Below are 16232 nucleotides of genomic sequence, written 5' to 3' on the forward strand. Positions count from 1 at the left end.
GCACTGGAAAACGGACCTGTTGCAGTCTACGGTTTGGGGCACTGAAGACTTAAAACAAGGGGGGAAGACACAAGAAATAAGACAACAATTCAGAAACCTCAAAGATCTAGTATTGCAACCAGCATGTTAAGGATAAGAAAAGACAGAGAAGAGGGCCTCTGCATTCCTTGTCTATTGCTACATAACAAATTGCCACAAACTTATTAAAGAAATATCCATTTATTACCTCACAGTTCTGTAGGTCAGAAGTCCGACTATAGTTTAGCTAGATCCTCTGCTCAGGGTCTCATCAGGCTGAAATCAAGACACCAGATGGGTGGTTACAACTATCATCGGGGGCTCCAGGCCCTTTTCCAAGCTCGTTCAGACACAGAATTCACTTCCTTGCCGTTGTAGGACTGAAGTCCCAGCTTTCTTGGTAACTGTCAGCTGGGGACCACTTCAGTTCCTGGAGGCCACCTCACCGTGCGGCCCCCTTTAGCCGAGTAACATAACATAATCATGAGAGCCATATCCTTGCACGAAAGGGTGTGTGCCTTTGGAGTCATCTTAGAATTCTGCCAACCACAGCAACCTATGAGTGCCCATCTCACCCTGGAGATATTTCAACATAAGTGTAATCCCTTCATTTATTCTCATCAGGCTCCAAATCGTCCTGTGACAATGGTGGTGGAAAGAGCAGCCTCCGTGTTGTGAGCACCAGTGATGTGCCGGCACTTTGCTAGGGACTTTGCACATTTCTAGCGTATTCAGTCCTCTCAGCCCTTAATGATCTATATTATTGTAGACATCTATATTTGTTCTAGGAGACCTAGAACTTCTAAGTAACTTGGTCTAGCGACACAGTTTAGTGACCCAGTGACTTTTTATAGAATGGATTAGGTCCCAGTCTGGACCACCTGAGTGACCATTAATTTCCTCACCTAGAAACAGAGAGGTGAAGCCAGGAGATCTCCGAGGTTCCCTCCAATTTTGACAATTACTCCATATAAACTGCAATGTTGGGATGTTTGGTAATTTCTTCCTTTTGGATTCCAAGCAAAGCCAAGGCTGTAGCAGCATGAACAGTGGACATGAGAGAGCTCACCCGAAGGGTTTCCATCACACAGGTGGCTCTTAGCTACCTGAGTGTTCCCTCTTCTCTGATTCTGCTCTCCCCTGCCCGGGGTTGATAGCTTTGCACAAACCAAAGCCCAGCCACTTGTCCTTCCCCATCTCCAGCTCCCCTAATAACAGCGTCTGCTCTAAGGTGCCACCCCCCAACATCCCAACATGGAGTCTCCGTGTGCTCCTGGAATGCTCTAAAGGGAAGAATTAAAGTGCCACGAAGGTGATAGAATTGTCGGAAATACAAAACATCAACGGGTAAATTGTGAGATTTCAGTCATGGAATGTTCCATAACAGGGTACAAATCACAAATTTTTCAACAAGACGACAAAGAGAAATAAGGAAAAGCTATCAGTGCCATCTTGTGGAAAGACCTATATTAAAATGTCCAAGGTAATCTGGCCACACCCAGATCATGCCAAAACCTCCACTCACTGCTGATGATGTGCATCCAAGGGATGGCAGGATGGCTCCACTCTTCGTTTACAGCAATGGAGCTGATTGGTGGATGGTCCATTCTGATTGCCTACTTCTTGTGCCATGGCAGTTATTAAATAATTTGTATAGCATCCCTCACTATACGAATACCACAGGAATCCCCATAGCTCCAACACCACACACACACACACACACACACACACACACACACACACAAAAAAAACCCACAGTCAAGCTGTCTGCCTCAATCCTCTATAACATGACTCTCTATAACATGACTCTCCAAATGTGGGAACTTTACATTGACCTATCACAGCACCTCATCCCCAACAAATGTAAACATACATGGACCACAGCTGCTTATGGTATAACTATCTCTTGCAAAAACAAAGTTGATTTTATTTCACTTCTTAAGTTGATTAGAAATTATTTCTCCTCCTTTCTTATATCTGAATATTACCCTAGTATTAGTTACCTGTTGTTGCATAAAAATTACCCCAAATTTGATGGCTTAAAATAATAAATAATTATTATCTCATAGTTTCTGTGGGTTAGGAATTCAGGAGCAGCTTCGCTGGGTGGTTCTGGCTCAGGGAATCCATGAGGTTACCATCAAGATGCTGGCCATCTGAAGTCTCGATGGGGCTGGAGGATCCACTTCCAAAATAGCTAGCTCCCTCACGTGACATTGGCACGAAGGCTCAGTTCCCCACCACATAAATCTCTCCACAGGGCTCCTTGAGTGTCCTCACAACATGGCGGCTGGCTTCTCCAAGGCAAAAACCACAAGGCCTTTCATGACTTAACTTAAGAAGTCACATGCCATCGCTTCCACAATATCCTACCAGTTACACTTCTATCAGTGTGGGAAAGGACCAGACAAGGCAGGAGGTGGTTCACTGGGACCATCTTGGAGGTGGGGCATCACACCACTGCCCTTCCTGTATCCAATTTCCAAATCATCAGGTTCCAGGTGTGAAATGTGTTTACACAAAGGAAGATCAGCATACTTAAGACACTGAGAATTCTGACTGCAGTCCAAGGGCCCCAGGAAACCAACTGCAAGCAATCCTTTGCCTTGATGGGACAAAGAGGCCGGCTTGGAGCAAGGAATTCTCTGACTCTGGCTTCACCTCTAACTGCCACTGGCATCAAGCCAGTCTGGGAACTGGAAACAGAAATAGGTCAAAACATTTTTATGGACTGGGGAAGGGGGAGCTAGGATGTCCCAAAACTGTTCTGTTGAGCTTGTCAAGGAAAGTTACTTCTACTGTTTCATGATGGAGAGAACAAAACAGAAGACAGGAACAGAAGACTCCTGTCTTCATACGACTTTTCTGGTGGTTCTTACCCAAGCTTATCTTTCCCCCACCGACTTCTTTAGCGCTTGTTATTTTTATTGCACAATTAACTTTTTTAATATATATTATCTGACTGTCTTTGATGAGTAATTTAGTGCTTTATTATATGTTATGAGAACAATTACATTGGAGTCTAAATCCTCTCAAGTATGTTGTAAATTCCTTCAAGTCGGGGAAATTAAGCTTATTACTCAGCTCACCAACAGTGTCAACAGACTGTTCTCCAGGAATGTGTCCCCCTCAACACACTCACATACAGGCATTCACATACACCCTCAATCCCACACTCGCAGATGACAGAAGAGGAGCTCGACAAAGAGCAAGGCTTATTTATCCCTTATTATAAAAATAGTAATTAGACTTAGCCAGGATCATCCTGATACAGTCATTATTTCCCTAAAAACACAGACACGTAAAAAGTGCACCTTGAGAAGGTGCTACATGATACCTCTTATGGTCCACAAACTCATGCACTGAAGAAGAGACACATCGTGCATCATCCCATAGTCCCGGAGACTCGCATAAACCCCCAGAAACGTGCTTTCACAGTCTCGCCTATGCATTCCTTTTTTTTTTTCCTTCATTTGCTCTTTTAACATTTTTGAGCACTGTTTATTAGATTTGTGGCTCCTACACTAAGAGATAACCCCAATCCAATAAAATAACTGGGAGTACGTATTTATACAAGGTGAGAAGTGAGCACAGAAAAAGGCTAAATCTCCCTGAGGGCCAGGTAACATTTTATAGAGGAGAAAGGAAAGGATGATCAGTGTTGAATTGGCTGCGGGGGGGGGGGGGGGCGGGGAGGGGGCGCCGGGCCGGGCGCTGACACGGTTAAGTTACTGAGGTCTGAGCCAAAAAACCATCACAGAGTGGTTTTCCTTTCAGTTCGAGGCTCCCGGGCCCAAGACAAAAAATTAAATAGCACCCTTGACCATGGGACACAGCCCAAGGCAAGGACACTGGGCCCTTTTCACCCAGGCTCTGTTGGAAGGGAGGGGCACAGCTGTAGAGAAGAAGGAAATTCCTACAGAGTGAGCCAGCTAACCTTTCTCTAAGGGAGGTCCAGGCAGGTGGAAGGATGCTCTCCTGCCCCTGCTGAGACCCGCACAAGCGGAAAGTCACAGTTAGGGGCTCAGGAGAGAAGAGAATCTCTGTCCCCCGCCCCAGAAATGTCTTCCCTCTGAAAAAGATAGGCCTTGAGGTAAGGAGGCAAGGAAGCGCATGCGGTGTGGGGAGTGATATGGGAAGTTTTTCTCTAATGAGTGAAGGCAGCAAAGAAAGGAGAGCAAGACAAAGGGACCAAGAAAGTTTCGACTTGGAAGGAGCACACGCCAGAGTCTTGTCTCCAAAATCAGATCAGCCAGAAACCCTGGGGAGCCACAGCAGGCAAGGAGGGGAAGGAACAGATGTGGATGGGCAAGGAGATTGATCGGGAGTTGGTGGGAAATGGGAGTGCCAACAGGAAGGGCCTCCTCAAGGCTCAGATCGCAGGGAAGGGGGGGCAAGGGGGGATCATGCAGCTCCCGGCCCCTGGCGAGGGTAGGCGGGGGCAGTGCTTCGGCCTTGTCTGGTTAACTGGTAAGCGGATTTTCCACAGGGTCAGGGGAGCCTCCGAACTTGGGGGAAGAAAAATTCCTTTCCATTTTACTGGAACCAGAGATTTAAATGGTCAAATATGTGTCAGTGGCAGGTGGGGACAAGGGAAGGGAAGTACATCTTTATGGCTAAGTGCCCTGGGCTTGGATTCAGAGAGGCCTTGGCTTGCCAGCCCAGCCACAAACTAGTTGCGTGTCCTTGGCCAAGTTAACCAACTTGTCTAAGCCTCAGATTACGTGTGTACAAAAAAGACACAAAAATACGGTCCACATGTTGTTATTCCAGAAAGCCTTTGGCGCAGGGCCTGGTACATAAGCAAATTCAACAAGGGTTAACTATTTTCATAAGTATAATTAGTCTGCATCACTAGAAGCACATTGTTCAAATGAGGATACAGACGGGTCAGATCACAGCCAAGACGCTGTGTTCAGAGCTAGGTCTCTACCTCTACGAACAACACCAATGAACTCCGGTCTCCCCCCCGGAGGGTGACTCAGAGAGCCTGGAAGTCATGAAATACTAAGAGAAATCCTGCAGTTGTTTAACACAGATGATATTTGGGAGTGTGAGGATGGCCATGTGAAGAGGCAGCATCCTCCCATTTAACTTTAGGAAATAATACTGGGCATTAAAAATGCTGGAGCCAGGCTGTCTGGTTTCAAATCCCCAGACCCTTAGTCACCTCACTCAAGTTCCTGAACCTCTCTGGAGCCTCAGTTTCCTCATCTGTAAAGTAGGGTGAATTAGATTACCTGCCTCATAAGATTATTGTGGCAATTAAATGAGTTAACACAGGTAAAGTGCTAAGAATAGTCTCTGGCATATAGCGAATGCTCAATAAACGTTCATTCTTATGTCGTGGGTTATCACTGGACTATAATTACTATCGCGGATAGGACTTCAGGGCGGCAGATGACAGCCCAGTATTTTTTAATAATCCCAGCAATGGAAAATGAGAATAGTCCTCCGCACAGCGGCGATCGCCCTCACTGGACAGGTTCAGCAAGTCACTGATAAGGACCAGTCAGTCACCGTAGAGGAGATTCCTCCCCCGAGGAGGAACCCTTGGGCGTCCACGGTGAAGAAAGTCAGACCCCAGGAGGCCAGGCCCTGGGACAGCAGGGGCAGTGGACACTGGTGTAATAACTGCCACCGGCCGTCAGAGAGCAGCAGAGCCAGACCCCGGGTTGCCTCGTCCGCACTAGGCAATTCATCGTTCCCTCTGGGTTTGCCTCCCGGCCGTTTGGGTAGCTCCACCAATCCCCGTGCGCTCTGCTGCGGTAGTCCCGCCCAGTACTGAAATCCAACCAATCAACGAGGGCGCTGCTCCGGACCGGGGCCGGATCGCGGCGCCCGTCCTGTCACTCAGAGCCCCGCGGTCCGGCGCTTCAGCCCCGCCCCCGAGGCGGCTCAGCCAATCCCCGCGGCGGAGCGGGGCGTCGCCGGACGGGGCGCGGAGCCCACGTGGTCCCAGGGCGCGGGCGCCGGTAGGTGGCGCGGGGCCCGGGCGCGCGGGGCGCGGGGCCGGGGGAGGGCAGCGCGGTGGCGTGCTTTGCCGCAGCCATGGGCGTGCAGCCCCCCAACTTCTCGTGGGTGCTCCCGGGCAGGCTGGCGGGGCTGGCGCTGCCGCGGCTCCCCGCGCACTACCAGTTCCTGCTGGACCAGGGCGTGCGGCACCTGGTGTCCCTGACGGAGCGCGGGCCCCCGCACAGCGACAGCTGCACCGGCCTCACGCTGCACCGGCTGCGCATCCCGGACTTCTGCCCGCCGGCCCCCGAGCAGATCGACCGCTTCGTGCGGATCGTGGACGAGGCCAACGCGCGCGGGGAGGTCAGCGGGCGGGGCCTGCCGGGGTCAGCGGGGGACAGGGCGGGGACAGGCGGGCCGGGCCCGGAAGGGAGGGGGAGGCCGCGGGGAGGCGGCGAGGAGTATGAGCTGGAGGGAGAAGGGTGGAAAGCAGAGGCTGTTGAGCGCTCTCCTGATGTCACTTCTCGCCCCTGAGAGCCCGAGAACCCTGCGAAGCCCTGGGCCTGTGGGAAGACTGGAGGCGGGCCCGAGGGGTGGGGCGGGCCTCAGGCTCCACCCCATCAAGCGCCCTCTTCCCAGGCCGTGGGGGTGCACTGCGCCCTGGGCTTCGGCCGCACTGGCACCATGCTGGCCTGCTACCTGGTGAAGGAGCGGGGCCTGGCTGCAGGAGATGCCATCGCTGAAATCCGGCGCCTTCGACCCGGCTCCATCGAGACTTATGATCAGGAGAAAGCCGTCTTCCAGTTCTACCAGCGGACTAAGTAAGGGGCCTCAGCTCCTGTCTGCGTCCCAGGCCCTGACCCACGTGTTCGGTGGGGCCAGAGACGCGGACACGCCCTGAAAGTTAAGCCCTCCGGCTCCTGCTGGCTCGGGAGACCTGAGCAGCCGTTCCCCGCAGGCCGGTCCTGACTGAAGAGATGGGTGCAGCCGCACTGGGAGGTTGGGGGGTCCCTCCGCTGCCTCCCTGAATAAATAACTTACAAGAACGAGCCCACAGTGCATAGCACCTTGCAGTTTACCAAGCATGCCCACACGTCAACGAATTTGAGCCTCACCCGAGCCCTGTGACCTGGGAATGGCAGCAAGGCCACCCCTGTTCTTTGGGTGAGGCAGCTAAGGCTCAGGCCCAAGGCCACACTTCTAGAAAGTGGAAGGGTGGGCCAGGCCTTCAGCCTCTCTAAGATGCTGAGACTCTTGTGTTCTCTGCTGACCTTTGATGTGTCTCCGGCGGAGCTGGTCAACCAAGAGGGCACAAATCCCCAGCAGCCCCGGGTGTCTGATGCTAACAGGCCGGGAGAGCCCCTGTGGACACAACCCCCCCCAGTCCAGGCCCCCCCTGCCCCTCGTGTGTCATCCTCTCGAGAGAGAGAAGGCCTGCATGTTGTCCTCACAGATAACCACCATCTCCAGCTCCCAAGGGCTGGACACCCCTCACCAGCCTTGGGCTGCTCAGCCCCCCTGTGAGCAGCAGCCCCCTTATGCTGCCCCACAGCCTCGTGATACTATGACAGACACGCGTTCCAGATGCAGTGGAGACGGAGGGAGGAGGCCAGGGTCCCCCTGAGGCCCCCATCCCGTGTAGCCTAGGCCAGAGGCAGGCCTAAGACACCTGCTCCTGACACATCTTTCTCCTTTCCACAGCCGCCCACCCAACTCAGCCCCCATCCAACACTCTCTCACGCGCTACCCCATCAGCCAGAGTCTCGCCATCTGTCTCCGGGAGTGGGAGACAGGCCGTAAGACGTCTCCCCCTTTCCTCTGAGGTGTGTCAGAGCTGAGGACTCCATACTCCTCCCCGTTCCCTTGGTCCCTACCACCCAGCCAGGTGGGGGGTGTGAGGAACCCCCAATTCCAGGCACGGAAGCCTCCCCACCCCACCTGCTGCTCCCCGGCAGCATCCCAGGCTGTTTGTTGGTGCAAACCAGAGACCCGTCCAAAGGGGAGTGTGTGTGTGTGTGTGTGTGTGTGTTGCGCGCGCGCGCGCGCGTGCATGAAGGCAGGAAGCGTGCGGATGGCGCACTTCCTGAATCCCTTCCCTCCGCCTACCAGGGAGGCTTGAAGCTGCACCCCGGGGTGCACATCTGCCCTGATAGTGCCCCACCAGGTGGGACAACAAGTCCTCACCCTCGCTGCCCTCCCTTCCTCCCGCGCTCCATCCTCCCCACATCTTCTGCGCTGCAGGACAGGAGCCTGCACTTCCCTTCCTCCCAAGGCTCCTTCAAAGGAGACAGAATATTTTTCTAACCCCATTAGAGCCCTGTGTGCAGCCTCCGTCCCCATAATTTAAGCAGATCTCCGCTGCCTCAAGAGTTCCTCCGGGAAATAAACATATAATTATGTGCTTAAGGAAATCGGTTTTTAAATAAGTAAGAGTTGACTTGAAATGGAAAACTCTGCCCTTATCCTTCTCCTACCTTGGGAGGTTAGCCTGAGGCTCCTTCTTGGCTCATCCCCACCCCCAAATGTTCTGCCTGCTCACCATCCCCTCTTCTGTATGTGGCCACCAACGACGGGTTACAGGCTAGCCGTGACCCTTCCCCAGTCTACTTCACTGAGGGATGGCTGTGAGGAACGAGCCATCTCCACCGACACAGAACCTTCGCACTGACTCACACCAGGGTCTGTCAGCCTGACACTGCTGACATTTGGGGCTGGAGGCTCCTTTGTTGTGGGGCTGTCCTGTGCGCTGTGTGGTGTTTAGCAACATCTCGCCTCTGCTCACTAGACGCCAGTAGCATGGCTCCCCAAAAAATGTGACAGCAAGAATGTTCCCAGACATTGCCAGATGTCCTCCAGGAGAACAAAACTGGTCCCAGTCGAGAACCACTGCATCAAAGCAACAGGCACCAGGTGCAACGGTAAGCTTTCGTTTCCTATGGGAAAGTGCTCGGGAATTTCTCCTGTGGATGCACAAGTCTTGAGAGGGGAGAAAGGACCAAACACTGTCAAATGCTCTTACCTTCTCGAGCTGTGCCTGGTACCCAGCCCCAGCCGGTCCCCTCTAACCAGGGCAGGTTTTCAAGATGGTGACAGCATTAACTTTTGACATTCAGGAGGGTTTTATTCTCCATGCGCGGCTGGGGGGCACAGCTGCGGTGATACGGACTCGCACTCCCATGTCTTTAAAGTTCCGTTGGTGTTTATTCTCTGCACTGTGGCTTGAGTTCCCTGCTGAATGGAGGCTGTTAGATGGGAAAGACGTCCCTCCATGTCATTCGGGTTCTACAGCCAGCACCTCCTTCGTTCCTCTCCCAGAGAATTGTTCTGATGCACAAGCAACTGGCATCAGGACAGGAGGGGTACCAGCCACTCTGAGACCATTCCTCCCTGGCCTGGTCCTCCTACCTCCACTTCACCCCCAGCAAGCCCTCACACACAGGGGTTCTGCTCTGCGGGTCCTGGGTTCTGTGGCCACCTCCCAGGACTCTGTCCCAGCACACAGCCTCCTGCTGCGGAGATCAGCCTACATCCTGCCCACTCCCCCATCTCCCTTGGAGCTCGGCCTCCTCAGCACCCCTACTGGCATCCCTAACACGTAGGGACCTGTCCCACGGGGCGGCTCATCATCCGTCCTCCCCAGGGGAAGGAAGCCCACTCCTCCTGCACGGTCCCCCCACCTGCCCCCCAGGACCCCTCCAGATCCTCCCAGGGAACTGATGAGCATGTCACAGGGGCTGGGATTTGACCCAAATCATGAACTATTTCCCAGAATGAACTGCACTCACTTGCCAAGCCTCCAGTCAAACCTTCTGCTGACTGTGTTGCCATTCTTTCCAAGAAGGACACTAATTTGGTCTCACAGGATCTTTTTGTCACAAAACAATACCAGTTACCACTAATGCCTTTCACACTTGGTGTGACTGTACTTTGTTTAGTTATATGGTTGCAACCGTCATATTTATGAAGCCCCTACCATATAGCAGGTGTTTTTACGTGCATCGCATTATATCATTTTATCCTTACAACCACTCTGCAAATCAGGTATTTTTCCCTTTTAATAGATAAACTGAGGTTTATCGAGCTGGCTGAGTTACCCAGTGCCTCACAACTGCAGTGAAGGAGCTGGGATCACATCCAGACATCCCATCTGCTGGGGCGTCCCCCCAGCTCCAGTGACACAGGGCAGTCTGTCTTCACAGAGCTTGGCATCAAGGGCCGTCTTATCAACTCAGCCTCCGATGTCCCCTCTCTCCATCCTCCTAGGAGGCCAGAGAATAAACATCTGACTGAGGCCAACACATCTGAGCTCTGGGTGGTGCTTTAAGATGCAGCCCAAGAATTTAAGTCCTGAATAGTGGAGCTGATGCATGAGGTGACTCTGTCACATCCACTACTACCTAACTCAGAGCAGGCATTGTCTTCACCCAGCATGACAATCTTGAGGTACACGTGAATGGCACTAAGCCCTTGCAAATGTCTTTTTGTGTCTGATGATTTATTAAAAACTCTAATATCCCTTCTGTTTTTGTTGTTATTTGAGCCCTTAATGCATGCCAGGCTCCATGCCAAGTGCTCTATAGACGTTCGTTATCTCACTTAATCCTCAAAACAACCCTACGGACGAGGTCTTATTATAATGCCCAGGGCACATATGAGTAAACTGAGGTCTGGAGGGTTTGAGCAGCACACCCGGTCACATAGCTAGAGCAGGATTCAAACCTGGGTTTATCCAAGTACAAAATGTCTTGTCTCTTGGGAGTGGAGAGGAGACTTGGCTGTCATGAGAAAGTACGCAGTAGCATGTGTGTCCCCCAGAAGCGAGGCGCTGGGACTCACAGGCCGTCAGTGGGATCTGGGATCACCACCCCACACCAGACTGGGGCAGTGCCGCTCTGACCTGGGAGCGCTGAGTGCTGACCTGCCAGGCCGGCCACCACCCCGACAGGGTTCCGCCTCAAGCCTCCCACACCATCAAAACTATAGTCCCCTATCAACTGAGAAATGAGTTATATGAGCACTTCTTCCATTACTTTTAAATTTTTCTCCAGCTATTATGGATTCAAGGCATACTCTTGAGAAGGCAGCATGCTTGTCCAAGCAAGCAGAAATTTGAGAAACACTTGGTGCACGTCCACACCTGAAGTTGATGACTTATTTGCAACCTTGATAACCAAATCCTTTGTGCCAATAAATTCCTTAAATTGCTTCAACCACTCTCTCACCCTATTTTTCCCTTGACTTATTCTGTCACCATGGTTATGTGATCACGAAACAAATTGGTGATGTCACCTCGGAGCTTTCAATATGTGGGATTCAGTATGGCAAACGGTTCTGGGATTCTCCCCCTACCTTTTATACTAAAGATGCCGCTGTCTCTTCCTTACTAATATATATGGAGTAGGGACTCTGCTCTAAAACCAAGGTGGGATGTACGGACAGTACTCGGTGTGGCTGTCCCACAGGTGGGTGGCACTCCTCACCTCCTGCAGTGGGTTCTATGTGCCCTTTGGCTCCCCAAGCCTACTCTAAGCAAATTTGCCAATTTGCACGTTTTCTGTAGACACCTTTGTGAGGCTGAGTTGGGGCTGGGTGCACCTCAGGCCATGAAATATAATTAAATAAAGTAACCACACTGGGATCAAGCCAGCAGAGAGAGCTATGCCATTTTTGACCATGACCTGTGAGGCCCCAAGGAATCCAATCCCTTCTTCCATCTCCTTCCTCCCTCCCCTATAGCCCTTGTTCTCCCTGCTCTGCCTGTTTTGGCACCCTCACTAGAAGGACTCACAGAAAAGCTGTCATACTCTCAATGATGGCTCATTTTGGTGGGAGGATACAAGGATGATCAGCAAAGGGGAAGGGCGCACGGGGCAGAGTCCAAGCAAGCGGGCACGGGCTTCCAGGGGCATCACATGCACATACAACTCACCCAGCAATTGTGGAAGCATATAGATATTGCCCGATGATGCAGTTCCCCCGGGCCTAGGTGCCCCGGGTTGTTGTTGGGGGCAGGTCCCATGGGCACGCAGCCCCTGCAAGACTGACCTTGGCTGCTCAGGCTGCAGCCCCAGAGGTCAGCCTTGACACTGCCTGGCTCCAAGCAGCCTGGCATATACACAACCACACAGTGAGCACAGACCATCTGCCTGACCCAAGGTCTCAGGTCCACAGAGACCTTCTTATCAGGCAGGATGTCCCAAGAGTTCAGAGATCACCTCGCAGGAGCTGGTTGAGGGGAAGGCCTGACAACCTTGGGCTTGTGTAAGGTTTGGGCCAGCCATCCTGCTGAGTGGACTGGTCCCGCACATGGCTAGGCATTCTGCGCTCTCTCCACACGACAGTCAGGGCAGACTGCCTGGGAGGCATTTGTCCCCAGCTCTGCCCAGCTCCCAACTCCCACTCCCCACTGGTCTCAGTTTAACACCATTTCCCGGGGAAAGGTTTCCAACTGCCCCCACATATACTCCCACATATTCCCAAAGCATCTGTCATTCTACCTCGCGGGCCCTGGCTCACCTATGATTCATCTCATCGTTTAATGTCTTTCTTTCCTCCCAGAGTCTAAAGACCCTGGCCAGGCTGCTAGCACCCAGCACGATGCCTGGCACATGGGCTCTCGGCAAACACATGACAATGGACCGACCATCTGCCCAGAGACGAAGAACTGGGCAGGATAAATCTAGGGGGTGCATCATCTAGTGGGGGATACGTGACACGTGCACACCCCTAAGTGTGTCGCGAAGATGCGGTGCATAAGTACTTAAGCAGTGCTGGCATGATTAAAGAGATAAGAGGAGTGTGTCTGGTCAGATTCGGGAAGTTGCTCCTTCCATAAGAGGTGGAGAGCAGAGTCGGAGAGCCTAAGGGAAATGTACAAACGGTGGCTGTTATTGAAACCACTGGTGGTCTGTGTCAGGTGCAGAGTCCATATAGGGAGGCTTAGAGAGGTGAGCAAAGTCAGTGGGTGGCCACGCGGGGCGAGGTGGGGGCGATGCTGGGAGTCTGTTGGCATGGAAGAGCTAAAAACCTCTCCCAGGGAGCAGCAGGAAACACAGGGTTGGATTCAGATGGTGGTGGGGGCCACAGAAGCTCGTGCCCAAGGGTCAGGGTTGTATCTGATCACCAGCGTGGAGGTGCCACGGGCCTCTGAGCAGAGGACACCTCACTAGGACCCATTTGTCTTAAGTTCCACCCTGACAGAATGGCCCCATTATGAGCGACAGGATGGTGCTTTATGATTTAACACTGCCAAAGAGAGACAAGGTCTCACCGCTGCTAATTTTTAAGACTTTCCAGAAGATACAAGTTAAGTAAGCAACTGCTTTCCCTACTTGCTGAAAGTTAATGACTATAAAGCTTTGCCAAAGAAAGTAAAGGGGTTGTTAAGTCAGAGTGCTCGCCCTCTGGGCTTGCAGGTTATGATTTTTTAATGCTTTTCAAATGGGAAAGGATCTCAAGCAAGTGTCATCCTTACATGCTGGAAATGTATCTTTCCAGTGGCAGCCAGCACGGCTCCCGCACACCCACTGCCCTGGCTGATTCGCTGGCATCACATCTCAAGTCTTGGGCTGTTGCCGTATCCCAGTTGACTCAATTCAAAGGTCCGAAGGGGTGGTGGCCCTGATGCTGCATTCAGTCCAGTGCCCTGGTATTTGTTCCTATTGTCCCAAGGCCAAGGGCGCCTTGTGAACTCAAACTTTCTACCTTAGTTGTATCTTTTGCCCCAACCCCACCCTCCCATTATGTCTGTCCCCTGACCTGCAAACTTGTCTTCTTTTGGCCCAATGGTGGTCAGTTTGTCAAGTATAGAGGAGCCAAGTGGACCGGATGGTATGTTCTCCAGTAGGTGCCGGGTATGGTGTGTGCCAAGGAGGAGCGGTGCCGGGGACTCCAAAGGCTGCTCCCACCACGGGAACACGCAGGTCCTCAGAGGAATCAAGGCAGCTGTGAACGCCAAAGCACCCTGAGCCCCAGAGCACTCTTGGCTGCCCCCCCCCCAGCTGGAGACCTGGAGAATAACAGACCAGCCTGAGCACCCAGGGAGCCCTCTCCTGCCCCTCACGGGAGCCTGAAGAGCTCAAGATGGAACTAGGTAGGGACGGTGACGGTGAGCAGCCTCCACACTTTGCTCCTCAGTCCTTTGGATCCTGGATCTGGCCTGGCATGTGTGCTCAAAACCCTCCAGGAAGGGAAGGAGGCTGGGATTGCATGGAGAGCTCTAGGCGCATGCAGGTGTCAGGCTGCACCCTTGAGAGCAAAGGAAATCACGGGGGGTGGTCAGAAAGGAATTAGGGAAATGCAAATTAAAATAGCAGTAAGATGTGATTTTATATACATCAGGTTGGACACACACATATACCAAGTCTCAAAACACCAAAGTTGGCAAGGCTGGAGGAAAGGGAACTCTCAAGTTGCTGGAGGATATATAAATAGGTTCAATAGCTTTGGAGAGTGATGTGGCCAGCTCACCGGAAAATTCCAGTCACTCCACATCTCTATGTATATTCTGGACAAATTCTGCACGTGAGCAGCCTAGAACCATGTATGAGGCTGTTCATTTATTCATTAAACTCAATGTAATGTATTGAACACCTACTGTATTCCAGGCACACTTCTAGGAGCTCAAAACCGAGCATGAACAAAATGTAAAAACCTCTGCCCTCATGAAGGGTATATACAGTGCTGTTTAAATGGCCAAAACCTGCAAACAAAAAATTTTAAAATATCCTGCTAGGAAAATGGATGAACGCCGAACTAGGTATATAGGCATAGATACATCTCGGAAGCAGAGCTGGGCACTTAAGAAACTTGCAGGGTATGTACTACAGAACCATTTGTGTGAATAAAAACAAACACTATTGTAAATTGCTTACAGATGCATACATAGTTCATAAAATTAATGCTTCGGCTACCCACCAAACCCAAACTTAGGGGCCTGCTGGAGGGTTGGGGGTGGGGAAGAGTTAGTGAAGGAATAGGGAGGAGAACTTCAAGCAAACTCTGGAATGTCTTATTTCCTCGAAAGGAAAATCGGAAGCAAATATATACGCTAAAATGCTAGCTTTGTACTTTGTGCATGTTACGCACATCCGTGTTTGTTTTCGCATCCTGGGTCCTTCTCAGTTTGAGCGCAAGGCGGGCAAGTTGTTGTTTTGTATTGCTTTCACTGTTTAGAAAAGAGTTGGTTGAGAGAAGGATTGAGGCCACATCCCCCCAGCGACCCAGGACCGGAGCGCCTCCACACAGCGTCTCTGGGGTCCGGCCCTCCAGGGCACCCGGCAGGTGCATGTGAGCCCGGGTCGCGGCGAGCTGGCGTGGCGCCCCCTCGGCGCCCAGTCCGCAGCAGGTGGCAGGTGCAACCCGGGAGAGCACCTGGCGCCCGCTGGTAAGGCTGGAGAGGCGCGAACGCTCTGCTTCCGAAATGCTGCTTTTAAGGGGCTACCCTGGAGAAACAAATACGAGCCAAAGGAGACGTGTACAAATGTTTTTCGCAGCGGTGTTTAGAATGGCCCAAAATAGAAAACGGCACCACTACCCATCATTAGGAGAATCGATAGTTAGAGGCATGTATCCGATGAAAGGCTGGTTGCGGTGGGAGCGACAGCTAGAGCCACGTGTGTCAGCCTGGACCCATCGCCCAAGCCATGCCCCATCCTCCCACAATAAAATACCATTTATGTAAACTTTAAACATGCCCCCATATACTATCTATTGTTAACGGACACACACGTGTAGTGAAAGTGTAGAAACAGACATGGCAATGAGGATACCAACTTCAGGGGTTACTTCCGGAAGGGAGACAGGAGGGGGGGGTGGGACTTCAGCTGATTCCATACCACTTTATTAAGAAAACAAAAATCTAAAGCACATGTGACATTTTGGAATTAAATAGAGCTGGGGAGTGGGTACCCAGGTGTTTGTGTTATCCGCTTTGATTTCCAGAGTGTTGAATACCGTTGCACACACACGGGCAGAGCCCAGAGGCAGAGGGAAGAGCCAGTGAGGGCCCAGAGGAGGGAGGAACTGCGGTTGCTAGCAGAACCCAAGGGGCCTCCCGGCACAGAGGGAGAAGACGGTGGCCTCCCATAAGGCTGGAGAGGGAGACAGGGCCCAGCCTGCCCCGCAGGATACAAAGGGACGTGCTTTACTCTCTGGTGATGGAGAGACGGTGGGAGTTTTAAGCAGAGGGATATTTGCGTTGGTCTGTTTATACTGAGTGGGTCACTTCTTCCTTCCGTGTAGGAAATGCATGGGAACAC

General features: G+C 52.1%; 1 protein-coding gene across 1 annotated transcript; it reads left to right on the top strand.

Moving 5' to 3' along the window:
• Positions 1–6009: 6009 nt before the first annotated feature.
• Positions 6010–7022, top strand: DUSP23 (dual specificity phosphatase 23). Its single transcript, XM_028090974.2, has 2 exons — positions 6010–6336; positions 6613–7022. The coding sequence occupies exons 1-2, from the start codon at positions 6070–6072 to the stop codon at positions 6796–6798; spliced, it is 453 nt and encodes a 150-aa protein (XP_027946775.2). The 5' UTR covers positions 6010–6069; the 3' UTR covers positions 6799–7022.
• Positions 7023–16232: the final 9210 nt, after the last annotated feature.

Source organism: Eumetopias jubatus, unplaced genomic scaffold (genome assembly GCF_037043125.1).
Source record: "Eumetopias jubatus isolate StellerSeaLion01/CBP00866 unplaced genomic scaffold, mEumJub1_p1.0 scaffold_12, whole genome shotgun sequence".
Lineage (NCBI taxonomy): Eukaryota > Metazoa > Chordata > Mammalia > Carnivora > Otariidae > Eumetopias > Eumetopias jubatus.